The 27347-nt window shown below is 43.3% G+C and overlaps 2 protein-coding genes across 2 annotated transcripts in view; one reads left to right on the plus strand and one right to left on the minus strand.

Moving 5' to 3' along the window:
- LOC129810916 (polyamine-transporting ATPase 13A3-like) overlaps positions 1-10895 on the plus strand; it is a 64351-nt gene extending 53456 nt beyond the window's left edge. The window contains exons 14-32 of the mRNA XM_055861910.1: positions 184-372; positions 565-777; positions 1093-1212; positions 1364-1381; positions 1477-1630; positions 1899-2144; positions 3050-3222; positions 5577-5705; positions 5796-5875; positions 6016-6058; positions 6171-6280; positions 6458-6554; positions 6666-6738; positions 7165-7342; positions 7657-7835; positions 8027-8115; positions 8280-8360; positions 9369-9461; positions 10338-10895. Coding sequence (XP_055717885.1) covers positions 184-372; positions 565-777; positions 1093-1212; positions 1364-1381; positions 1477-1630; positions 1899-2144; positions 3050-3222; positions 5577-5705; positions 5796-5875; positions 6016-6058; positions 6171-6280; positions 6458-6554; positions 6666-6738; positions 7165-7342; positions 7657-7835; positions 8027-8115; positions 8280-8360; positions 9369-9461; positions 10338-10550 — 2478 coding nt within the window. The 3' untranslated portion in view covers positions 10551-10895. The remainder of the gene's footprint in view (positions 1-183; positions 373-564; positions 778-1092; positions 1213-1363; positions 1382-1476; positions 1631-1898; positions 2145-3049; positions 3223-5576; positions 5706-5795; positions 5876-6015; positions 6059-6170; positions 6281-6457; positions 6555-6665; positions 6739-7164; positions 7343-7656; positions 7836-8026; positions 8116-8279; positions 8361-9368; positions 9462-10337) is intronic.
- Positions 10896-20593: 9698 nt separating this feature from the next.
- Positions 20594-26856, minus strand: LOC129810917 (small conductance calcium-activated potassium channel protein 1-like). The gene is made up of 8 exons (XM_055861911.1): positions 25200-26856; positions 24962-25057; positions 24428-24846; positions 24022-24163; positions 23161-23271; positions 21195-21322; positions 20993-21062; positions 20594-20881 (listed from the first exon to the last, which is right to left on the minus strand). The coding sequence occupies exons 1-8, from the start codon at positions 26841-26843 to the stop codon at positions 20600-20602; spliced, it is 2892 nt and encodes a 963-aa protein (XP_055717886.1). The 5' UTR covers positions 26844-26856; the 3' UTR covers positions 20594-20599.
- Positions 26857-27347: the final 491 nt, after the last annotated feature.

Genomic DNA, 27347 nt, shown 5'->3' on the forward strand with positions numbered 1-27347 from the left:
AGAGGGAGAGTGACTAGTCCTTTTTAGATGGTGTCTAGGTCAGTGGTCATGTGGTCAGGGCATTTCATTGGAAAATGGAGTTGAACTGAAAAAGACTGGCTATTTGGCATCACGTTCAATTCCTACATGAATTCCTATTGTATTGGACTTGTTTTCTTTGCCCTCTCCTCTACCGTGGCCCAGGTGCCAGCCAAGACCATCATCATCGAGTCCCTGGACATCATCACCATCACCGTGCCCCCCGCGCTGCCCGCTGCCATGACGGCGGGCATCGTGTACGCCCAGCGCCGCCTCAAACGCATCGGCATCTTCTGCATCAGCCCCCAGAGGATCAACATCTGTGGCCAGCTCAACCTGGTCTGCTTCGACAAGGTGGACACACACACACACACACACACACACACACACACACACACTAGTAGAGGCTGTGCTTTGGAAACTAGTTGTATTGTGGCCTGGTGATCTGATATGGTAATCGCCCTGCTTAACAGTTACTTCTCTATATTTACTTTGATGAAAGGGTTATTCTCCCCCTATTCACCATCTCTGTTACTTTCTCCTCAGACGGGTACACTCACAGAGGATGGACTAGACTTATGGGGAGTCCAGAGAGTGGAGAATGGCACTTTCCACCTGTCAGAGGAGAATGCCTACAAGGAGAGTCTGGTCAAGTCCCAGTTTGTAGCCTGCATGGCCACCTGCCACTCTCTTACCAAGATTGATGGCCAGCTGTCCGGAGACCCTCTGGACCTGAAGATGTTTGAGGCCACAGGTTGGGTGAGTGACCGAAACTGGACCTTTCACCTCTGTCCTTCACTATTTCTTCATCCGTCCAATGTGTATCATGCAGAGATATGTCGAAAGTATGTTTGACACTTGCTTTGATAGATTTTCCGGCTTACTATTTCTTACTTTGATGTAAGAAATAGTAAGCCGGAAAATATCTCAAAGCATATTCGCTTTCCCCTGACTTTCAATGATGTGCCGATCACACTTATGGGTCCATTTTGAGATGTTGGTCAGTTGAAATATCCACTTTCCATGCAGCTTAGCGTTTCTTTCATGTTTACTACTCCCTCTACTCCTTGTCAGATCCTGGAGGAGGCCACTGAGGAGGAGACCTCCCTCCACGACCGCATCATGCCCACCGTGGTGCGGCCCCCCAAGCAGCTGATGCCCCCCGAGCCCGTCATGTCACCCGAACAGGACATGGTACGAACAGTTTACCCCCCCCGAGGCACTGATGTGTAAAAGATTAAGCTTTGTCACATATTCACCTGTCACATATTCATCTGTCACATATTCTTTGAAATGCACTGTTTGATTGTACATTCACTCTGTTTACTTCACTTTCACACTGTAGGAGCTGTATGACTTGTCGGTAAGTAGTGCTATCGCTCTTGTTTTTAATATTTCTCCTAGGATGTGAAAGATCCGTAGGTGAAAGGTAATTCTGTGTGTTGTGTCCCCATACAGTTGGCCTATGAGATTGGTATTGTGCGTCAGTTCCCCTTCTCCTCGGCGCTGCAGAGGATGTGTGTGGTAGCCCGTCTGCTGGGGGAGAAGCGCATGGATGCCTACCTCAAGGGGGCGCCAGAGGTGGTGGCCAGCCTCTGCAAGAAAGACACTGGTTGGTCTCTTAACGGTTTACTCTGAATTTGACAGTACATTTAGCAGACCCTCCTATTGAGAAGAAGTTATGGCCAGTATAGTAACGAACGAACGCTCTGCTATTCAGTTGTAGCCTTGGACTAAGTGTGATAATCATGGTCACTTCATATGAATGGTGTATTGACATGATGCCGATGCCATGATAAAGACGAGCAGTTTAAGTAAAATGTTTTGTTCCCTGGAATTGTTCATTTTGAAGATGTTTTCGAAACCATCTGTCCGTGTAGTTCCAGAGGACTTTGCGGAGGTTCTGGAGGACTACACCAAGCAGGGCTTCCGGGTCATCGCCCTGGCCCACCGCCGCCTCGAGTCCAAACTCACCTGGCACAAAGTCCAGAACGTCAACAGGGACCAGATGGAGGCCAACATGGAGTTCCTGGGGTTGATCATCATGCAGAACAAGCTGAAGGCTGAGACCGCCGGGGTACTGGAGGACCTCCGCAGGGCACACATCCGCACCGTCATGGTCACTGGTGAGAAAGCGGGCACACCAACATGTTTATCATATCAACATACACAGTAAAACATCATCACTGATCTGACTTGACTTTAAGTGAGATTTGTTTTTTTAACCATTCCTCTCCCTTACCGAACGGTTTGTCCTGTCTGAACTAGTTTCATTGGGTTTGTGAAAGCCATTCAGTAGACTTGAATGCCAATGGTCTTGAATCAGTGATGAGTGACCTCAAGGTATATGCCATTTAGCATAAGCTTTTTTTCCCCAAAGCGACATATAATCATGCATGCATACATTCTACATATGGGTGGCCACAATACTGGTGTTACAAGCGCCATGCTCTGCCAACCGAGCCACACAGGATCGCTATCAGACATGAGTGGTTGTCACTCTCTAATGACAATCACCAGTACCCATTCATACTGTAGCCATACCTCACACACATAGAATGTGATGATCGTTGGGTTTTTCTTGTGGTTCTCAACGCTTTACGGAGGTATTCCTGGAATCCAGACTAATAAAGTTCTGGGCCGTGCAGCTTAACGGGCAGAAAGAGCCAAAGTCCAGTCCGGTGTGTCTCTCTCTCTCTCTCCTTTTCTCCCTCTTTTGCTTTCAGCACTGTAAATGTAATCACACAATTATATGGTTTCACCGCCCGCCAACCCCTCTCACTAACCCGTGGCCTGTCATGCGGACCACTGGTCCAGAGCCAGTATGCCCAGGCTGCCCCATCCCAACCCCTACCCAGGTTTAGAGTTTCACAAAGAGCATAGCGCCAGGACAATACCCCCTTGTACCTCAGGGAATAGGAGGCAGTCACCTCTTGGGCAATGATCTGAGATCTGTTTTGTGTCCACCCACTTCCATAATGGTTATGAGTAGGTCTGTGCCTAAGGGCAACATTTAACATCTTTCCTCCAGGTGACAACATGTTGACAGCCATCTCAGTGGCCAGGGACTGTGGCATGATCCCCCCTCAGGACCGGGTCATCATCGCCGACGCGCTGCCCTCCAAAGATGGTCAGTCGGCCAAGATCAACTGGCGCTACGCAGACAAACCCAGCAAACATGTGGGCAAAGCCCCACGCCTGGAGGTGAGAGATGGACCCCTGGTGGTGGGTGTGGCTAATTACAGCTCTGTCAGACAGACACACACACACACACTAGATGCTGGGTGAGTGAGATGGAAAACAGAAACACCACACATGTGAGTGCCCTCTGTGGGCCAGCATGAGTCATGATTAAGCTAGTTGCTCTGATCCCCCTCAGTTTCAATGAGAGCCATGCATGGTTACATCAGAACTCAGAAATAGCCCAGTGATCACACGCAGCAGGAATGGATGAATGAATGGGTGTGTTCTGGGTTCTAGACAATGGCAGCCAGTCATTGTCAGATTGTGTCTAGATGCTATCAGGAATATGTATATTTACTGGCATACCTTAAAGGGATAGTTTGGGATTTTGGCAATGAAGCCCTTTATCTACTTCCTCAGTCAGATGAACTTGTGGATACCATTTGTATGTGTTGTTCAGTTTGAAGGAAGTTGCTAACTAGCGTTAGTGCAATTACTGGAAGTCTATGGGAACAGCTAGCATGCTAGCTGTCCTTGTGGACTTCGTCGTTGCGCTAAAGCTAGTTAGCATTGGCTCACAAAACTTGCTCCGACTTCCTTCGTACTGGACGTTGAGACATAAAAATGGTATCCCTAGTTCATCTGACTCTGAGGAAGTAGATAAAGGGCTTCATTGCCAAATCCCTATAAGGTCTCCACATCCGTTTATATGGAAACCAGTGGTAATTTCGTCAACAAAAATAGTGACACAAATATTTTTCAGTGGCAATTGACGAGACTTTAACTAACTAAATAGCTTTTTCATTTCAGTAGACTAAAACGAGACACGAATAAATTACCTCTGTGACTAAAATCTGACTACTAAGTGGACTGGACAAAAGTTTTTGGTGAGATTGAGAGCTTTATTAGCAGCACAGATGTGCAGCACAGTTCTGTTCAGCAGTGGGAAGGATGCCCCAAACCCGGGCCTACATCAGGTGAGCTGCGGGGGAGCAAGAGATGAGGCAGACAGACTCCGTCTCTGATTATACACATCACATTAGGGACTCTCTCTTGCTTCCCGTAGATAACCAGTCACCAACAGCTTTCTTGTTGGCTATCCTTTGCCTGGTTAAGAAACACAAGCTGCTTTACGAAATGAAAAACAGTAGCTGCATTGGGTTTAATAGAAAAACAAGTCTAGCTACGTTTTTCTCTCCCTTGAGTATAGAGAAGTAGGCTGTCTTTGAATTTGTAGTCTCGCTCAACCCTCCCACTTTCCCCACTGCATTTCATAGGCAGGTTCTGTAGCCAACTCTCCATCTTTTCCTCAGAGAAACAGCTTGATTCTAGACCTGACGGTTCAAAAGATATGATCCATAATACCGGCACTACGTGTTTTTCTTTCTATCATTCATAAAGTGGCTCGTTCTAAAACTTGGCTACTTGCGGACCGGACCGTTAACTATTTACTTAGGTGACAACTTGTTCAGTCATAGCAAACAATTTATTGACTAAATTCCTCTTGCCACTACACTGTATCTGACTGGGTAAATAACTTTTATTTTGAGTTAATGGGGACTCAGACTTGAACACTTGGACCAGTACTCGAGCACTGATTCGGACTCTAGGTTTTTATGACTCCATTACATCACTGGGCGAAACAGTCATTAGCTCCCATTCTACTTTTGGACACCAATGTGGCTGTGGCATCTGTGGAACGTTGACCACAATGCCAATGACGCGACCGAGTGACGGATGTGCAACCCTTCCTGCTTTGTGGCACCATCTGGTGATTATGCTTCTCTCGTGCTCTCTCCGTGTGTGTGTGTGTGTGTGTGTGTGTGTGTGTGTGTGTGTGTGTGTGTGTGTGTGTGTGTGTGTGTGTGTGTGTGTGTGTGTCTATTTTTTCTGTATGTAATGTACACTATCTATGTAGGCCGAGTTAAGAATTTACATGGCCAGATAATTCTTATATATGTTTGTCATATTTCTGCTGCTGGGAAGAGAATAGGATGTTACGCAGACAAATATGTTGGTAGGACAACGCTATGTATGTTTGTGCACATAGAAGTCAGTGACGTATGTTTACTATAGGTTAATGAGGCAATACAAATGTGATGTGACTAAAATGAAAGGGCATTTATTTGACTAAAATGGCCCACTGTTTTCGTCATTTTGACAATAACTACACAATTTTTTTTTAAATAATGTAAAACATTTCACTAAGTCTTAATTATATTTTTGTCAGAGTGCCAAAATTAACATTGATGGAAACTGAAGTTGTCAGTCGCTAGCTTTTACAACTCTACATAAGCCATATGATATCAATTATCTGCAAGATGTCAACCTTCCCTTGCTCACCTGTACCTGCTTGCCCCTTCCTGTCCCAACAGGAAGTAGAGATCAGTCTAGAGGATGTTTGTCACACTGACGAGCCCAAGTCTCAGGACCAGTACCACTTCGCCATGAGTGGCAAGTCCTTCGCTGTCATCACTGAGCACTTTCAGGATGTGCTGCAGAAGGTAATGGGGTCCATTTCCCAATAAACACATAGCTATTGCTGTTGTGATTTGGTTGTGTCTAATGCATTGTTGTCTGCCTATCTGGTGTAGTTGGTGCTGCGTGGCACAGTGTTTGCCCGAATGGCCCCCGACCAGAAGACCCAGCTCATCGAAGCACTGCAGAGTGTGGAGTGAGTAGAGACGCTGTTAACCCATGGGCACAAATAGCACAGTACACACTCACCCTCTTCATAGATCTGTTTAAATTGCATTCGTTACACATTTTGTAAATTACAGTTAAAAACAGTAAATTATCTTTCCCCATGTGCAGCTATTTTGTGGGCATGTGTGGAGATGGCGCAAATGATTGTGGTGTAAGTACAGACCTCTTTTGAAAGCATTTTTTGTTGTCAAATGATCATGCAGATAGAAGTAAAGACACTATGTTATTGTTTCAACTTGCTCCCCTCCAACCTCGCTCTCTAGGCTTTGAAGAAGGCTCATGGTGGGATCTCTCTCTCTGAGCTGGAGGCCTCTGTAGCCTCTCCCTTCACCTCCAGGACCCCCAACATCTCCTGTGTCCCCAGCCTCATCAGGTAGGCCTGCTCTGGGCCTCAAGCACCAAAACACTACCCATCAGCTCAACATGGCTAACAAACAAACACCAGCCTACTGCCAAGCTTAGAGACTAATCAGTGAGCCTTATAAAAGCACTTGCATGCTGACTCGCTCAATTTGTTCCTAAAAAAAAAACACAAACTGTCTATCCACAGAGAAGGGCGAGCGGCTCTCATCACCTCCTTCTGTGTGTTCAAGTTCATGGCACTCTACAGCATCATCCAGTACATCAGTGTCACCCTGCTCTACTCTGTGAGTACAGTACCCCTCCCTTAGTCTCTGCACTCCTGTCAGGATATTACTAGTCTCTGGTGTATACAGTACCTCTGTACCTCTGACCTTATCTCTCTGTAACCATGTCAGATCCTCAGTAACCTGGGAGACTTCCAATTCCTCTTTATCGACATCGCAATCATCCTCCTCATCGTCTTCACCAGTAAGTAGATCAACACTAGCTAGTTTGACACTTGTCCACAAGTGTCCAGACACTTTTATTACGATTTAATTTGGTTTTTAGAAACTTACCCCACCAGCAAAAGACTTGCTCATTCTACAGTATGGGAGTCATGGATGAATATGAACAAAGTCTCCAAAAACACCCAAATACTTTATTTTAGAAATGGCAAAGCTCTCAGTAGAGTGATGCAAGTCTTTAGATGTTGTTGGTAAGTTTCTATAAACCAGGTGAAATTTTAGAAAATTGAGATTTGGTAGAAAAAAGTGAACTTGTCCTTTTAAATTAAATGTTTGATCTACTACCAGCTTTGCTGGGTTTGTACTTCACTCTCTGTACCCATCCTACCTTCCGGTTCCTTACTTTCCCTGTGTCTTTGTCATTGTCTCTCCCACCTTCTCTGTCCAGTGTCTCTGAACCCAGCATGGAAGGAGCTGGTGTCGAGGCGTCCCCCCTCAGGTCTGATCTCAGGCCCTCTGCTGTTCTCCGTGCTTACTCAGATCCTCATCTGTCTGGGCTTCCAGACCATCGCTTTCCTCTGGGTCCGACACCAGGCCTGGTACGACATCTGGACGCCAGAGTTAGAGTGAGTCCAAGTTCAACCCCCAAGCTAACTACTGGACCTATTCAAAACACACCATTGGGGGGACAGCAGTAAGAATGTAAAATCACCAATTCACACCAAAACTTTTCCAGTGCAAACACACCAATAACCTGTAACAATGGACCAATGAGACAACACTACCAGACTCAAAACAAACCAATAAGCCATATACCGTGAATGTCTTATTGTATACCATTACTGCAAACAGTAGGGACGTTGCCAGTCAACTTTTGACTTGTAAAACTGCTTCCCGATCTACATATGACTGTGTGCATCTCTGTTCTCTCCTCTCCCAGTGCCTGCAACTCGTCCCCCCATGTCAACTTCTCCCCAAAGCACAACTCCTCTGAGGACGACCACAACATCAAGAACTACGAGAACACCTCCCTGTTCTATGTCTCCTCCTTCCAGTACCTCATCGTGGCCATCGTCTTCTCCAAGGGGAAGCCCTTCAGACAGCCCAGCTACAAAAACTGTGAGGACCACTACTAACACCAACGTTGCCACGTATTCGCCTGAAAATCGGATAACAGTATAAAAGTGTTATTTAAAAGTGTTGGTTCCAAAATCAAGTTAGGGTTTGAGATTGGTTGAAATGCAAAAAGAAAAATTCTGTGTAACTGACCTATGTTTGATGAGTTGTTCTGTCCGTCTCTTTCTCTGCAGGGCCCTTTGTGCTGTCATGTATTGGCTTGTACATATTTCTGTTCTTCATCATGTTCTACCCTGTGTCTGCTATCGATGAATTCCTAGAGGTGAGTGGACATCAACCAGGAGAGACGAGCGTCATACAGATATTCGCCTCAAGCTTCGGTTGAATTGGGTCCTACAGTAATGACTTTGTGAATTAACATGGCGTTGCTTCACTTTTCTTGTTTAAATGTGCTCTTGTGAATCTGTTCCTCTCCCTCCCGTCTAGATTGTGTGTGTTCCGTTTGAATGGAGAATCACTCTGTTCTTCATCATCGTAGTCAATGCAGCCGTGTCTGTCTTGGCGGAGGTAAGACACACACACACACACATTAAACTGTCCATTTTGCAGTATTCTGGGCTCTCTTTACACCATGTTACGTAGGTATTTTTCGCATGTACAGTTTTTGTTTTGTCATCAGTGTTGTCGTCATCAGTGTTTTCATTAAGATGCATAGGTTGTCACGTGGTGTTCGATTGTGCGTTGACTCTGACCTACTGTCGGAAAGTGTTAAAGGATGAAGTGGAGGGCTGAGCTGTGATGTACCATTTGACTATCTTTTCAGTATGAAAAAGCCAGAAACTGCATCGTCTTTCATTGACATAACCAACTGAAAAAGCCCTCTTGTAACTTGAGCGGGGACACGCACACAATTCCTCCCTTTCTTTAAATACAACCTGCCATCACCACAGTGACGGCCACGCTGTAAACCACTCAGCGCATTAAATCTAATGGGTGGTTGGTTACACACCCAGGCTCTGCTCTTTCTCAATCTCCAAGCGTAGACAAGTGGCAGAAAATGATGACCTAGAGCTGTGTGGCCCAATGATAGAGATGGCTCACTGGTGATTTACTATTAGAAAATGCCCCTGGCTTGCCCTGCGCAGTAGAGCAGTTCTCTCTCCCCGCTCTTGAGCCTCCCAAGCCCACACACAGCTTAGCAGTGACACAAGATGGCGGTCTCGCCAAGGCTGCCAACCTCCCACACACCAACCAATGACGCTCAATGGATAATCACCAGGAACAGATCCCTGTCACAACAAAATCCACTTTTAAAAAGCACCATCCTGTTGTAGATGATGACACCCTCTTTCTCATAGTATTTTATTGTCTTCATTTATGTTGAGAATAACCCCTTTTGCCTCTACTCACGACTAACGCACAGCGCTGAAATCACCTCACATGCCCTTTCAGTAGTTTGACTATACAAAAAACAAATGAGGATAGACAAAATCTGCTTGAGAAAAGCTGTGTGATCAAGTAGCCACTCTGCTCTTTGTAATTTTTTTCCTGCCCACTGCGCCTATTATTCCATAGACCCTCGTCCTTGACGTCGTCTTATGGAAGCTTGTGTTCAGCCGAGACAAGCAGGGCAGCTATGGCACCACCCCTGCCACCCCGACAACACAGGTTGGGAAATCTGACACTCCTCTTCCACCGTCGCTTTTAATCTCCCCTGGTGACCCCCTTCCCCTCCCTTTCTTCTTTCTCTCCTTTCTCTTTCTCTATCACCCAGCACTCTTATTATATAACCTACCCAAACCTTGCATGTGTGGACCTTATTGTTCTCTGACCCTCTTTCGCCCCCTGATGGGTTGTCTGTGTTATTACTCTCCTCTGGGAGCACGATTCCTTCCTGTATTTAATACCCCCAGCAGTAGTACAGTATTGGCTCCAGTAAGCTCCTCCCGCTGCATGCGCCTCAAAGCGTCCCCTGTTAGCTCCTAACAGTGTGAGTGGAAACCGCATGGTCTCGATCAGGTACAGTTATGTATCCACTGCAGGCTAGCTGAGAAGGGTATGTCTCCCACCCATGGTGTCACTCTTGATCCCTCCCATGGTGTCACTCTTGATCCCTCCCATGGTGTCACAAATTCTCCTAATTATCTTCTGTTGCACTGCATGTCTGCTTGTTTTGAGGTAATTCTCGGCAGAAAAAGGACAATCCCCCAAACGTATTGCCAGCCATGCTTGACTTGAATTTGAATTACCTAAGAACTAATTCTGTTGAAATTATAGAATTTTTCACGACAGTTAAAAACCATAATAAAACAATGTGTATGCATGCTGCAATAGTGAACCAATCTGAATACCATCACTACCTTTAGGTTATATAGTGCATGTGGTGACATAAGCATGTGAGATCATTCTACCTTCTAAAGGCACAAAAATACAAAAGACAATTGGGAAGACAATGAATGAGGAAACATATCCACAGAGGAAAAAAATATTCAGTAAGTTTTCTTTGCCCTTTCCCTCCTCTTGTTGTCGTTGTGCGGTTTCCAGGGTGGCATAGACCTCTGGGGACCCAAGTGTCTGTCGTGGCTGTGCTGCCGGCAGAGGAAGGTACCCAAGGCACTCTACATGCATCTGGCCCAGGAGCTGAGCGTGGACCCCGACTGGCCCCCCAAACCCACCACCACCACCGAAGCCAATCCCCCGCCGCCCGGCAACACCCCAGAAAACTGCTCCTCCTACCAGATCATGGCCGACTCCTAGCACCCCCCCGCCCCCGATCTTGCTAAAGCAGATATACATACACGACCAAAAGGACAAAAAATAAACTGTTGTCTATGAAAAGGACGAGGCGAAAGACTATGAAAGATGGGGTGATGGTAAAAATGGTTTGTGGGATGGACAAATGGGAGTGTGGATCCTCCAGGTATCTGGTCTCTCCATGCTCTTTGCTGCTCAGATCCATCACAGTGTTCAGACCCTGGCTAGTCTACATAAGCCCCACCAACCAAACCCCTCAACCTGCCACCACCCCCTGGTCTACAAAGGTTTGTCTACTACACAAATACATCCCAAGGATAGTTTACTCTAGCGATTCTCAACTGGTGGGTCGCAGGTGGTTTTGAATGGGTTGCGGGTGTCTTGATATTTTATTTATTTACTCAGTCTGAACTTAAACCAGTTAGAGTGATTTAAATAATTTAATCTGACCTATTTTTCTTCAATCACTGTATTTTCAATCTAGAGCTAATTAGCAGCGCTATGTTGGTTGATTTTGTGGTCTCAAACCAGTGAGTTTATTAACATACATTTTTCCAGATTACATTTTTCCAGATTGCATTTTTGCAAATTTTCTTTGCAATGCAAATACACTATGACCAAAGGTATGTGGACACCTGCTTGTGAAACATCTCATTCCAAAATCATGGGCATTAATATTGAGTTGGTGCCCCCTTTGCTGCTATAACAGCCTCCACTCTTCTGGGAAGGCTTTCCACTAGATGTTGGAACATTGCTGCGAGGATTTGCTTCCATTCATACACGAGCATTAGTGAGGTCAGGCACTGATGTTAGGCGATTTGAGTCTGGATCACAAAGGTGCTCAATGGGGTTGAGGTCAGGGCTCTATGCAGGCCAGTCAAGTTCTTCCACACCAATCTCGACAAACTATTTCTGTATGGACCTTGATTTGTGCACAGGGGCATTGTCATGCTATAACAGTGAAGGACCTTTCCCAAACTGTTGCCACAAAGTTGGAAGCACAAAATCGTCTAGAATGTCATTGTATGCTGTAACGTTAAGATTTCCCTTCACTGGAACTAAGGGGCCTAGCACGAACCATGAAAAACAGTCCCAGACCATTATTCCTCTTCCACCAATCTTTACAGTTGGCACTATGCATTGGGGCAGGTAGCATTCTCCTGGAATCCGCCAAACCCAGATTTGTCCGTCGGACTGCCAAATGGTGAAGCGTGATTAATCACTCCAGAAAACGCGTTTCCACTGCTTCAGAGTCCATTGGCGGCGAGCTTTACACCACTTTAGCCGAAACTTGGCAATCTTAGGCTTGAGTGATGCTGCTCGGCCATGGAAACCCATTTCATTAAGATCCCGACGAACAGTTCTTATTTTGACGTTGCTTCCAATGGCAGTTTGGAACTCTGTAGTGAGTGTTGCAACTGAGGACAGACGATTTTTACGCGCTTCTGCACTCGGCGGTCCCGTTCTGTGAGCTTGTGTGGCCTACCACTTCACGGGTGAGCCTAGACGTTTCCACTTCAAAATAACAGCCCTTACAGTTGACCGGGACAGCTCTAGCAGGGCATACATTTGACGAACTGACTTGTTGGAAAGGTGGCATCCTGTGACAGGACCATGTTGAAGGTCACTGAGCTCTTCAGTAAGGCCAATCTACTGCCAATGTTTGTCTATGGAGATTGCATGGCTGTGTGCTCGATTTTATACACCTGTCAGCAAAGGGTGTGGCTGAAATAGCTTAATCCACTAATCTGAAGGGGTGTCCACATACTTTTGTGTATATATAGTGTATCAAATCGCGACTGAGCCAACCTGGTTTAATTTGTGTCCGGGGCAAAACCAGTTGAGAACCACTGGTCTACTCTATATCCACCCCACTTCTCCTCCTCACCCGCTCTACCTGCAGTCCAATAGTCCTTGGTGTCGACAGGCTGGGTCCTGTGGCAGAGTCAGACCCCCGTACTGAAATATGCAGCAACCGAACACACTCCAATCTTAGTTCTTATTTCTACAGTTGTAGTTGCTGCTGCCGTGATTCCTCCAGGAGCTCAAGATCTTCTCCCATTTGCTTTTGTTTGTAAGCAGCCACCAGACATCTCCACTAAGGTGGTTATCACCATACAGGAGACTCAAAGCATGGATGTGCATGAACCCAGCTCCATATAGCCATTGTTACATGGTGGTTGGAACACTACTGCTTACCCAACAGTACTGTAATCCTATTATTGCTGAACCAGAACCTTTTTGTATTATGAAACAGTATGTGCGCTCAAGAGGCAACATGCAAACGGCTTGGAATCATGTGTAGCAGCAATCTGCCCCCCCCCCCCCGCATCTAGAAACCATCCATAGGTGAATAGACTTGCAAATCGTGTCAAACTGGCCACACATGGGCTAGCATTACTCCGCATAAAAACTGTCTTTGGAAAAAAAAAAATATCCTGTATTGCATTTCTTCCCATGGAAGAAGAATCAAGGTATGATAATGGCATTGTGAAATCCATTAGCTAGCTGTATGCTCTCTCCATACAGCCGTGCAACTGGCAACACATACTGTACTACCGATACACACTGCGCTATAGCCATAATAGCATGCATGTATAAAAAACTGCACAGTCAAAAGTGAAATCAAAGGGCTAATACTCATTGTCCATCAGAGGAAGCTGCTGGGTGGAGATCTAGGATGACGGGCTCAAATCAAATACAATCTAATTTCATTTGTCACATGCTTTGTAAACAACCGGTGTAGACTGAGTGAAATTCTGGGTCCTTTTCCAACAATGCAGAGTTAAAGATAAAAAAATTACAATAGAAATACTAACAAGGAATAAATAACAATAACAAGTAAAAAAAAAACATGGCTATATTCAGGAAGTACCGGTACCGAGTCGACGTGCAGGAGTACAAGGTAATTGAGGTCGATATACACATCAAGTAGGTATAAAGTGACTAGGCAACAGGATAGATAATGGACAGCCGCAGCAGTGTATGTGGTGAAGTGTGTGTGTGTGGCATCAGTATGTGTGTGTGTGTGTGTGTGTGTGTGTTGGGGGTGTAAGTGAGTGTGTAGGTAGAGTCCAGTGTGTGTGCATAGAGTCCGTGCAAAAAAAGAGTCAATGCCGGTAGTCCGGGTAGCCATTTCCTTATCTATTTACCAGTCTTGTTTAGCAGTAGTGCTAAGCGATTAGTGTTTTTTTGGAGGTTGATTGGATTATTAAAAAATAATCACGGTTTTAGGTTGCGATTATTTGGGTTAAATGCTGCCCATTACTGCTGATCACTTATTAACCATTTGTTCACATTACTTTAATATAGAATATATTTCAGTGTATTACATTTGTTTTATTTGATGACTTTATTTCATTACAAGTCATCTCATGTCTATAGAGCTGCTGTCTGACAAAATCACTATTTTGTAGCTCTTCAAAGTAAATAATACTTGTATGACTGCTGAATAAGAACGATCAATCACTTTGATCATGTATTTTCTGGTAGAGATACCTGGCGAAGCAACAGCCGCTCTGTCACCTCACGATCGTGCATTCTTGTCTCTTCCTGTAGCAGGCGTAAAAGAAACATAGACCGGACAAGTAGATGCACAATGGATTATGGTCATTGTAGTTAATTACCATGTTTCATGCACTAAACTATGTAGAATACTGACCTGTTGGAAACTACATCGCACAGTTCAGGCTGGATCTGATTTATCTTGAGAGAAACTGTACAATGTGCGCATTGAGCATACAGAAATCTGAACAGAATGGAATTCAAATAATTTAACCAAATTTAGCCAATTAGTTGCTTAAAGCAACAAAAAATAAACTTAATTGCTCAGCTATATTTAGCAGTCTTATGGCTTGGGGGTAGAAGCTGTACAGGGTCCTGTTGGTTCCAGACTTGGTGCACACTGGTACTACTTGCTGTGAGGTAGCAGAGAGAACAGTCTAAAACATGTGAGAGAAAAGTCTGAACGTGTTTGATACCATTTAATTCTAACCATTACAATGAGCCAGTCCTATACCTCTGCCACCATTGTTGTCCATATACTCGAAGATACAGTACACAAACATGCACGCGCACACACACACACTCTGTCGCGATTCATATATTCTCAACAGCTAAATTGGTTCACATTATTTCATAACATAAAATGTACTGTGTGCATTGCTGTCCACCCTCATGTGTTGACCATATTGTAGATGTCATATTTTCTGCCGGTCAGTTGTGTACTACTTAAGCCAGTCTTTCTCCTCATAGTAGCAGATCACATATCGTCAGAGATCCTAGTTTGTGTTCATCCAAAATGTGTTTCAGAATTGTCAGAAACACGGTACTGAGAGATACCGCTAGAATGCTAGTTCAAATCAAATGACATGTTAAGGCAGTGTTAACTTACCTCGTTTTTTTTCTGCATTAATCACTTTTGTTTCTTTTTTAAGATTCACATTTAAATTTCAAGAATAACAAACGGTCGTTACTTACAATGTCCTAGTTATACATGATTACCTGATCAACCCTTACAGATCTCTATTGTAATGTTAATGATCTCCTGTGTGTTGGTAATATGGCAGGTCCTACGGGCTTAAGAAAAAGGACTTAGGAAAATTGCAATTGGTTCAGAACAGGGCAGCACGGCTGGCCCTTGGATATACACAGAGAGCTAATATTAATAATATGCATGTCAATCTCTCCTGGCTCAAAGTGGAGGAGAGCATGCTTGTATTTGAATGCACCAAGCTGTCTGTTTGAACTACTGGCGCACAGCTCGGACACCCATGCATACCCCACAAGACATGACACAAGAGGTCTCGTCACAGTCCCCAAGTCCAGAACAGGCTATGGAAGGTGCACAGTACTAAATAGAGCCATGACTACATGGAACTCTATTCCACGTCAAGCAACTCATGCATGCAGTCAAATTAGATTAACAAAAACAGATTAAAGAAAACACCTTATGGAACAGCGGGGACTATGAAGCAACACAAACATAGGCGCATACACACGTACACATGGGTTTTTGTACTGTATATATGTGGTAGTGGTGGAGTAGGGGCCTGAGGGCACACAGTCTGAATGTATTGTAATGTTTTTAGAATTGTATAAACTGCCTTAATTTTGCTGGACCCCAGGAAGAGTAGCTGGCAGCAGCTAATGGGGATCCATAATAAATACAAAATATGATAAAGGCGTATACAATGCACACTAAAGAGCATTTTCCAGAAATATCGGTCATTGATTGACGATATGACCAGGGGCAATAGTACATCCTTATGTGCCAATTCACGTGTCTAAACCAACTCTATGATTGAATCCATGACAGTTTTGCTTTTAGTAAGTTTTAGTAAGTATTTTTACTCAATGTTTCTGAAGAATTATTCACATTGGTGATGTTATTTTCTTCTGTTCAGGGGATCTTTCCTAAATATCTGTAGAAGACTCCGATTTATTTGTAATTTTTTTAAATGTGGCATTTACTTCAATTCAAAATCAAATGTTAGTTTGTTGAATGATTATATAAAACAAACCATATTTTGTCTTTCCCAAAGAGTAAAGAACATTTTAATCAATGTTCAAATGGTTGTAAACAAGTAATATCTGTTTCCAGATCGGTCCAAAAAGCCGAAATACAAATCAGACTGGAATATTATGTGTACATTTACAGTATTTCTGTGTTAAAATTTTGCTTAAATATTGTTTAGAGATGTGCTTGAAGTCTGAAGTCTATTTTTCATTCATCTAAGGGCTGTAGTGTTGCTTTCTACTCTCTATTTGTGGTACTGTTTTGTCACGATCAGTTGTCTGTCTGTCTTTTTTTTTTTTTTTTTTTCCGGAACAGCAATGCTGTGTTCATCTTTCTGAATTAGACATGATTCTATTGGGCATTTCTATAATTATTTAAGCCAATGATGAGGTGCGATTGTTATATATAGTTATATTTTTAAAGCCTGGAATGTTGCTTGGTGAGGTGAAAAACTCCTTGCCCTACGACCAATATCTAGTCTTGTGAGGAATATTTCTTCTCAGTACTCTGAAAACAGTTACTATGAATCTAATGATTGAAATAAGGGATTCCATATAATATCCAGTGCCTTCAGAAAGTCCCACCCCTTTACTTTTTCCACATTTACAGTGTAAAATGGATTGCATGGAGATTTGTCACGGATCTACACACAATACCCCATAATGTCAAATGTTGTTTTTAGAATTTATTTTACAAATTAATTAAAAATGAAATCCTGAAATGTCTTGAGTCAACTATTCAACCCATTTGATATGGCAAGCCTAAATAAGTACAGGAGTAAACATTTGCTTAAGTTGCATGCAATAATAGCAGTTAACATTATTTAGTTAGTAGTTAACAATTATCTGGAAGGTCCCTCAGTTCAAAAGTAATTTTCAAGCACAGATTCAACCGCAAAGACCAGGGAGGTTTTCCAATGCCTTGCAAAGAAGGGCACCTATTGGTAGAAAACAAAAAGCAGACTGAATATCCCTTTGAGGGTGGTGAAGTTATTAATTACACTTTGGATGGTGTATAAATACACCCAGTCACTACAAAGATGCAGGTGTTTTTCCTATCTCTGTAGCCGGAGAGGAAGGAAACCGCTCAGGGATTTCACCATGAGACCAATACTGATTTTTAAAACAGTTAGAGTTTAATGGCTGTGATGGGAGAACTGAGGATGGATCAACAACATTGTAGTTACTCAACAATACTGACTTAATTGACAGAGTGAAAAGAATGAAGGCTGTACAGAATAAAAACATTCAAAAACATACATCCTGTTTGCAACAAGGCACTGACGCAATACTGCAAAACACTTGGTAAAGAACTTTTTGACCTAATATACAAAGTGTTTTGTTTGCCGCAAATCCAACACATCACTGAGTACCACTCTTCATATTTTCAAGCATGGTGGTGGCTGCATCATGTTAGGGTATGCTTGTCATTGGTGAAGACTAGGGAGTTATTTAGGATCAAAATAAATGGACTAGAGCTAAGCACAGGCAAAATCCTAGAGGAAAACCTGATTTGCTTTCCTGGGAGACAAATTCACCTTTCAACAATAACCTAAAAAACAAAGCCAAATATACACTGCAGTTGCTTACCAAGACAACATTGAATGTTCCTGATTAGACTAGTTACAGTTTTGACTTAAATCTGCTTGAAAATCTATGGCAGGGCTTAAATGGCTGTCTAGCAATCATCAACAACCAACTTGACAGAGCTTGAAGAATTTGAAATGGCATAATAGGCAAATATTGTACAATACAGGTATGCAAAGCTCTTAGACTTACCCAAAAACACTCACAGCTGTAATTGCTGGCAAAGGTGATTCTAACGTGTTGAATACTTATCTAATCAAGATATATTTGTGTTCTATTTTTCATAAATATATAATTTTTCTTCCACTTTGACAGTATTGTGTGTGGATCGTTGACAAAAAAATCCCACTCCAACAAAAATGTGTAAAAAGTAAACGGGTGTGAATACTTTCTGAAGGCATTGTATTGGCACCTCAGTTTGACAAATATTGTTTCTGGGCAGAAATATTCTGACAATCTTTAGTTGAATGTTCGTTTTCACTAGCACCTGGCACCTAAAATATGTAAATGATGCTTTGAGTTTTTATACACAGTCTGTATGTAAAATCACAATGTACAGGCTGAAGAATGTGCATTGCTGTGGATATCACAACCCCTCTCCTCTAGAGAGGATTGTTTTGCTGCTAGGGGAATGATTCTCTCAACTGTCATAACCATGTACCTTAATGCTTCAACTTTGAATCCATAATGATAACCCTAAAACTTGCAAATTGTTATTCTGCTAAATTATATTTTACCCAGATACGGCTCTATCATAGCAATGAAGTGTATGCTGAAACTCTATGCTCTTAAGGTACATTATACCGGTTGTTGACATCTGTAGTCACCTGTTTTTTTATTAAGTGTTTGAAACAAACCATTGAGGCATTTAGAACATATCAGCCACTGAGTCTGTAGAACTTCCAGTGGAATTGTTTCCTCAGGGAAATGTGTGTATTTGTAACGTATAGAGAATTATAATAAAGTTAATACCTAACCGAATGGAAAACAAAGCCTGTTGGTAAACATATTATTACAATTTTCTATGTCATTGTTTGTGTGTAGATTGTTTGTTGCCACAAAATCTAATCTCCCAACCCTCAGTAAGAAAAAAGTTTTTTTGTTGTTGCAGAGATGTAGATTGCTTGTAATTTATATCTTTATTTTTCTTTACTAAGGATTGTTTCTAATTTCTTTAGATTTCTTTTGATTGTCTTTTCAATAAATGTGGTCTTCAAAAAACATGTTTGACTACTTTATAGTTTTTTAAAAATTATATGAAAAATTTAGGCCGGGAGTTAATCCAATCGTGCTTTGTCGACAATGTGCCATTTACAGGTAGTTTGCGATTGAGCGGACATATGCAGCATTTACCATAAACGCAGACTGTTCTTATTATACCTCCGTGATGCGGATTCCTTGAATGCAGGAACACATGCGCCTTTAAAATGTGTATGTATGTATGTTGCTGACAAAGCGCAATCACATTGAATCCCGGGCATAATAGAGCCCCACAGTGGCAGTGGCAGAATACCCATAAAACCTAGTGGTCTAACAGGGAAATGGTTCCAATCGTTTTGCCAACATTAATTTTGCCCATGCAAACAACAAATCCCTGCAAGCAGGTATTGTCAATGTAAAACTTGCACAAGACCGTTTACAGAATTGTACATTTTAAGAATTGTAGCCTATTTATTCATTACTACATTTAGCTAACATTAGATAGTTAATCCAGAGATTAATATCTTTGCCTCAATTCGGCAGTCTCGTCCAGATCAAGGCATTTGTAGTTCTTTATAATAGCCACATTAGCAGCTAATTAGCGTTTAATTTTGGGGAGGTAAATACAGGCGACTATATTGATGTCACCTTGTCCTAGAGAGATTTACATGGTTAGCAAAATGTCACACCAGGGTAAGCCTGCATGAAACACAGCCCTAATTTTAAGTGTTTCTCAAATCCACTATGGGAAAAATTAATGGTGGAAAAAACAATTGGAACCATTTCCCTGTTTGACCACTAGGTTTTATGGGTATTATGATTCGTGGTACTCTCTTAGGCCAAGATTCAATCAGATCAGTGGTAACCCACATTTAGCTGACAAATGCATACATGGCTTTTCATTGCTTTTGTTAAGGCGGTGTCAGAGGTGTAATGTTAGACCTGTCAGATCTACAAGCGGCTCCTGGCGTTATCTATCGCGGACATTGCCATGGAATGAACTGAGTCGCATTAGTAGAAATTCCATGCAACCGTGTTACAAGTTCAAACACTGGAATGTGTGATGTAATATACACTGATTTAGTCTGATAAATCCTTGATATTTAATTTTACATTTTAAATGTAATTGTCATTATTTCTATATAGCCTGCAGTTTCTCGTTCTAAACTTCTAAAGCGGGTGTGGTTTCATGACTACTACAAAAGCAGCTCACTGATTCGACAGCTATAATGCAGGCTGTTACACCACAGACAAAAGGGGAAACCCAGACACGTCACAGGGGGTATAAATCTGAAGCATCGTTTAGAACTTAATGAGTTTTGCCAAAGTATGTCGTCTGGTCTTTGGTGTCCCAACGCAGGTAATGTAGCGGGCAATAGCTAGGGTGGCTAATAGGGGAGCAGCATTAGCCACCCTAGCACGATGGTGTAATGGGATTTTATTAAGACTGGCATTTTTCCCTTTTTTGAGGGGGGGGGGCTGCACAAAAAATTACTTATTCTCTAAATGCCATGCCTAAATGCCACCGCAATTCAAGAATGGCCCAGGTACACAGACTGGCATTCCAGGATTTGGAAAACAACAAACCGGCCGCCCGCTACTTCTTTTGGTAAACGGCTGAGGGATGGGGCTGGAGAGGTATAACCATGCTCAAATTCATTGTCAGAGGATAGAATGCCCCTGTCCCTGGGGTAGTATGAAATACACTATTAAATAAATAATTTAAGGTCACAATAGTGGCTAGGCTGTCAGCTGTAAGGTATGGTCTGTGGTGCAGTGGAAAGGGACCGTTGGCACCTAGCGGGAACCCAGTGAAGCTCAGATTCCGACGAGGCTTTCCGTACACGGTGGGCCAAGCAATCCAGGAAGTCCTTGTGCTGCTGTGTGACCGCCTGGGAGAGCAGGCTGGGTAGGGCCTGCAGATTGACTAGGATGGAGTCCAGTTTGTCGTCCAAACTACCAATCCTCCTATCCAGCTCCTCGCTGCGCAGCTGCAGGTCAGACACCAGGTCGTATATCATATTCTGAGTCTGTGGCGCAAAAACGGTGTGTCAAACTTGTGATCAGTGTTTAGAAAGAAATGTATACTTTAAATATGATGATAATCAAGGTGCTTAATGAAGATGATCATGAAGGTGCACCTTGGCTAGATCCACAAGTGTGTTAGCCTGGTCTGTGAGTTTCATCTGTTCCAGTTTGACTCTGCGCAGTCTAGGGGAAAGTGAAGTGGAAGTGAGTTATGGAGGGCAAAGGTAAGGGGTAAGTTGGGCTGCATAACATACTCACAGATATACACACATCAACTATTTATTTAACAATGGTTTGAAAAGGCACACTACTTACTGGTGAATGGCTTGCAGAAATTTCCGCTGATGTTTGCGTACCCTGGCGTGATCAATCTTCTTGACTAACTTGGTGTGTTTGTAGATAAGCCATGTCTCTCTGAGCACATTGGCAGCTGTGTTTTTCACCTGTAGGGAACATTCCAGAAAACAGAAATGTTTTGGTACAGTCCTATTATGGTAGCATGGGACTTGGGCCGGGATTCAAGCCGATCGCGCTTTGTCGGCAATAAACCTTTTAAAGAAAAAGCCATATCTCTGTCCAGTGTCTGTGTTCTTTTGCCCATCTTAATCTTTTATTTTTATTGGCCAGTCTGAGATATGGCTTTTTCTTTGCAACTCTGCCTAGAAGGCCAGCATCCCGGAGTCGCCTCTTCACTGTTGATGTTGAGACTGGTGTTTTGCGAGTACTATTTAATGAAGCTGCCAATTTGAGGACTTGTGAGGCGTCTGTTTCTCAATGTACTAATGTACTTGTCCTCTTGCTCAGTTGTGCACCGGGGCCTCACACTCCTCTTTCTATTCTGGTTCGAGCCAGTTTGCGCTGTAGTAGTACACAGTGTTGTCCCAGATCTTCAGTTTCTTGGCAATTTCTCGCATGGAATAGCCTTCATTTCTCAGAACAAGAATAGACTGACGAGTTTCCCGAAGGAAGTTATTTGTTTCTGGCCATTGTGAGCCTGTAATCGAACCCACAAATGCTGATGCTCCAGATACTCAACTAGTCTAAAGAAGGCCAGTTTTTTGTTGCTTCTTTAATTAACACTACAGTTTTCAGCTGTGCTAACATAATTGCAAAAGGCTTTTCTAATGATCAATTAGCCTTTTAAAATGATAAACTTGGATTAGTTAACACAACGTGCCATTTGAACACAGGAGTGATGGTTGCTGATAATGGGCCTCTGTATGCCTATGTCGATATTCCATAAAGAAATCAGCCGTTTCCAGCTACAATAGTCATTTACAACATTAACAATGTCTACACTGTATTTCTGATCAATTTGATGTTATTTTAATGGACAAAAAAAATGACATTTCTAAGTGACCCCAAACTTTTGAACGGTAGTGTATATAAAACATATACACACAATACAATTCAAAAGTTGTCATGATTATGATCCAGGCCTACAGTTAATAACATGACAGCCAAACCCAGTGAGCACTGATTGACGCAGGACATCTATGGACGTTTATTATTGGTTGACATTTGGTTCATCCACCCTGGCCTTGGGTGTGTTTGAGCGGATCACTTTTGTAAAGTCGGTGACCATCACAGATTTAGTCTTGTCTGGATCGGCCTTGATTTGCCCAATAATACTAGTCTATGATTGGTCCAGATTTTAAAGACTGTCCTTGTTTGGGGGCAGAGCTCATTAGAATTATACTCAGTGTACTTTGCAAGGGTTCAGTTGCTGTAACTGTTACTGAGAATGTTGTTGTAGTTAGAATATTCTGTTGGTTGTGTCAGTAAACTTCAAACATGATCACTGACAGTTCTGAAGCTTTTGAAAAGTCTGTCATAAGTGAAAGTGACAGATAGAAACAATAATGAGTAATCGATACTTTAATCTCCATTTTGCCCCATTTTGTTATTTTATTGGGACATAACTTGGCATGGTGTTTTCTTCTTTGATATTTTGCCGTAGAAACAACAACCAAAATAGACGTATTTTCAACTTCTGTAAAAAGATGCCTTGATAATGTCTTAAAATACATCTTTTAAACTTTCACTTAGAACTGAAAACTAAAGTGGCTTCAATGTCAGACAAAGATGCATCTTCAATGTCTTGTCAACAACATTTTGCTTACTGGGTTGCTGATTGGGGGGCATTTTCTTTATTTATAATGTCTCTTCATAAAACATTTTGATAATCCAAAACATATCAGGTTAGGGTCATAAATCCAAGGGTTCAGTTTGGGTCAGGCCCAACATTTTGGAGCCATGAAGACCTCTAATGTCCACTTACTCGTTTATAGAGCTGAGTGTCCATCATAAAGTTGTGAACATGCTTCTCAGCTCTGGTCAACTCGGACTTCCTGGCAACTACAGCAACCACCAGTGCAGTGCAGCCAGCCCCCTGGGGAGAAAAGACAAAGGCAGTAATACTTTTTCATGAGTAAAAGTGTTGTCTTTATATTTTTATTTTACCTTTATTTGAAAAATATCTACAATATCTCATTAGATATTATTTATTCAATATAATAACACATGTAGCGTATATGTTTGTTTTGTTGCTGTTGCCAGTATGGTCAGTGTATCAGTATTATCACCATAGTTCATCCAACTACAAACCCGTTCTCGGATTACCCTGATCTGGTTCTGGGTACTAACTCCTAAACTTGGGATAGGGTTAACTATCAGGTATCATATTGAAATATTGAGTGTTTAGAGGGTCTACACCAGAAGTTAATGCTTATCTGTAGAAGGAAGGTATATTGTGTGTGCAATTAAGCTTGGAATGTACTGAGTGTAGGGAAAGTGGCAGGCATTGATAAGGGGAGAGAGCCATTGGATTAGTGATGAAGGGGGTCGAGGTAAGGTCAGGTCACGTTAAGGGAGAAAGAAAAGTTTATGGCCCGTATCACTTAAGTGTCCTGCCTAGCAGTAAAGATACAATGTTTGTACAGACGTGTCGGAGGAGACACCCTAGGAGGAAGGGTTACATATCAGTGTTTGTGTGAAAAGGTTTTTGTCTAATGCAGCTGTATCGATTCTCTGGGAAGAATAGAGTTTTTACTCTGAGAAATTTGAACTTAACACCTTAGAGCTGCCTCATCCTGAATGTCATAGATCTCTTTTGACACTTGCGGATGCATAGGAAACATACCATGATTCCAGTCAGTAGACACACACCCTTTCCACAGTAAGTGTGAGGGACCATGTCTCCATAACCAATGGAGAGAAAGGTGATAGAGATGAGCCACATGGCCCCGAGGAAGTTACTGGTCACTTCCTGTGTGTCATGATACCTGGAGGAACAAGAAATATACATGTATTATAATAAACACGTATCTCTTTTTTACAGTATAACATCTTATACTGTATCCCATACATTTATGTATGCTTCATTATATATCAAGCAAAGAGGCATAGTAGAAGTCCATATCAACATCTTGAGCCAACCCTAATCAAGAGAGGCATTAATGTTACATAAGGATCTAATTCACTGAGAAATGTACTGGGTAGTAGTGATACAGTGTTGATGGAATGCCTACTGCGTCTGGGGCCTGTACCTCTCACATACACGCACCGTCCACGCCGCGATGATCCAACAAGAGACGCTGAAGACCAGCAGCACCGTGCCAGGGCAGATGGTCATGAGGGTCTTCATGACGAACCGCGTGTTGAAGTTGATCTTGTTGAGGGCGCCGATGCTTCGCGACGAGGCGTCCGTGAAAAGCTTGCTGTGCAGCAGCATGACGCGACCGATTAGGTAGAGCCTGAGGAACATGGGGATGGAGAGGACGAGGTCCACGTCGGCATTGGTCAATGAGGGTGTGTAGGTGAAGGTCAGCCGGGCTGTCCAGGTGAAGATGTACTGGCCCGGGATGGGGTGGATGGCACAGACCAGCAGCTCCAGCACAACCAGGAAGATCCGCTCATACGTCATAGCAATCCTCCAGTCATCAGCTGCATTGTCCACCATGAAGAGCTGTGTGTGTGTAGGTGTAATCAAAGGAGGGCAAACAAGGAGATTTAGATGCGGGGGAAAAGAGAGCAAGGGGAAAAACTGTAATAATGTTGAGATGGTGATGGTGGCATATCACCTGTATTTCCCGTGCATGGTACATCACAATGAGGCCGAGCAATACAGCAGTTGAAAGGCTGACAAGGCATTTCAGAGCAAATGAGTATGAGGATTCCTGCAGAGAAGATAGACAATTAAGATCCCCTCTTTTAAAATGTCTTGTCTTACCATTTCTCTAGGCCTCATATTCATGGTAAACCTCTAATTCTGCATGACATTATGACTGGTCAATCCACTGCACTTTAGACATTTCTTACCTTCGTGTAAACCCCCCAGGACAGTTCCGTCTCCGTCACCATGACAACAATCCCAAACATCCCAAAGATCAAGGCATAGTCGCTCAACTGTTTGCGCTTTCCAAATAGCGCTCTACGCTGGCCCAATCTGTAGCCAATGTCCTTAGTCCTCTTCTGTGGCGCGTCTCCTCCTCCCTCGCTGTTGGCCTTACTATTGTCCTCACTGAGGCCTTTTGAGAACACCTCCTCCAGGACGGACCTGTGGAGAGTCTGGAGGGGCTCTTGTCTCGCTGAGTCCAGCTCTGAAAGGTTGGGTGGCGAAGCTCCTAAGCTGCTCAGGGGTCTCCCAACATCCCCATTGTATTTAGCGCTTGTCACAACTGTGTCGGGTGGGAGTGGGCTACTGCTCTTGGACAGGGAAGGCATTGAACCAACATGGCCAACCTTTTTGGTATGAGGATGTACCTGTTGCTCCCCTTGTCGTTGCCCTTCTCCCTCTAGTTGATGGTTCTCCGGCCACCGCTGGCTACTGGAAGAGGAGTGAACACTGCTTTTGTCGCTAGTAGCCGGGAATGAATTCTTCACTCGTGGGCTGCTGCTGGATGGGTAGAGAGAACACTGATGGCATTTTAGGATGCTAAGATGGTCACAACAATGCTGCCTTTGAGGGTGTTGCTGTAGTTGCTGGTTTAAGTAAGGTTGTTGGCTTCCACAATGTACTCCACACTCATTGGCACAGCAGCTAGGTAAACCGTTTCCTAGCGTCCATTGGTGTTGTGTATCTAAGGGAAGTTGCTGTTGGTCCTGAGATTTAGACAAAACCAAGAGCTGCCTAACTTTACTTGACTCATTGCCATTCAGAGGTATATTGAGCGAAGGTTCTGTTTTTTCAGTAGTCGAGACTGGTGGTAGGTTATGCTCTTTAATCTTGAAATGATTATGGGTCTGCTGCTGCCATTGATTATACTCCTTCAGCCCGTCTTCTCCTCTGCATCGGGATGTGAAATTATCCTTCTCGTGATTGATAGTCTCTGTTGAGGGATCCTCTTGACTTGGTTTCTGCCTGAAAAACCGGGATGACGATGACACCAGGGAGTTCTGAGGATAGGAGTGGGTATACTGTAGAGAAGGAGGAGTTCCCTTCTTGGAGAATGTGGAGAGGCAGTCCTTCAAGAAGCCCTGCTTTGATTGTGGCTGGAAACCGGCCACCTCTGATCCATGTTTTGTACTAGGAGAATAGCAAACAGAGCCACAGTCCTCATCAGGACGTCCCACCGTGGTCCCATGCCACTCAGCCAACAGTGGGCTTTCACGCTGCAGTTCAAGAGTACCACCCACCTGGCTACAAAAGAGCAGGAGATCTTGATTGCTCAGTTTTGACAGTGTAGTTTTTAATGGTGTAGATTTCCGTGGTGGAGCGACTCCATTTGGAGTAGCCTGTGGCGGAGAAGTGGAAGTGGAAATGCTGCTATTGCTCTGCTCTGGTATTGACGTTTGGGGCTGGAGAGCAGTTCCAGAGTAGCGATACTGCATGACCTCAGGGGCTTTGTCTGGTAGGGACTGCCCTCGAGAGTTGCAGTGATCCGGGTCTTGGTCGTTGCAAGCGTCTCCTGTTGAATCGAGCCGACGCGTTGCATTGGTGGGTTTGACCAGAACCAGCCTCATAATGTACGATGATAATTATTTATTTCATTTCCTGTGTACTATGGCAGCTAAAAGCTGAATTGCAGTAACACATACAACAAACCAAATTTCAATGAACCAAACGAGATACAAGAAGATCAATAGTCAGGGAGTTGAAGCAAGAATGGAGGTAGAACAGTCTGAGCGGTGGAGGGATGGGGGGAGCATTTTGGTCACATTAAGGGAGGTCGGTGGTCATATCAGAGTCAGTCAGAGACCGGTCCGGAGCCTTTACCACACCTCGCTGTCCCCGACGTCCTCAGCCTCTCCTTATGGACTCTGTAAGTAGCTGACTAGCTACTCCTCCGTACTACCAATGTGTAGCACCGACTTGGGGGATGCCCCGGAATCCGATGGCAGCTTAACTTAATGTTAATTTATATTTAGTTGTTTTTAACTGTCTTTTTAATCAACATTTAGTTTTTGTTAGTTAACTAAGAATTGTTTATGAATTTTATGAATTTTGAAAAAACGGTGATGCTGGCA

This window comes from Salvelinus fontinalis, chromosome 14 (genome assembly GCF_029448725.1).
Source record: "Salvelinus fontinalis isolate EN_2023a chromosome 14, ASM2944872v1, whole genome shotgun sequence".
NCBI lineage: Eukaryota > Metazoa > Chordata > Actinopteri > Salmoniformes > Salmonidae > Salvelinus > Salvelinus fontinalis.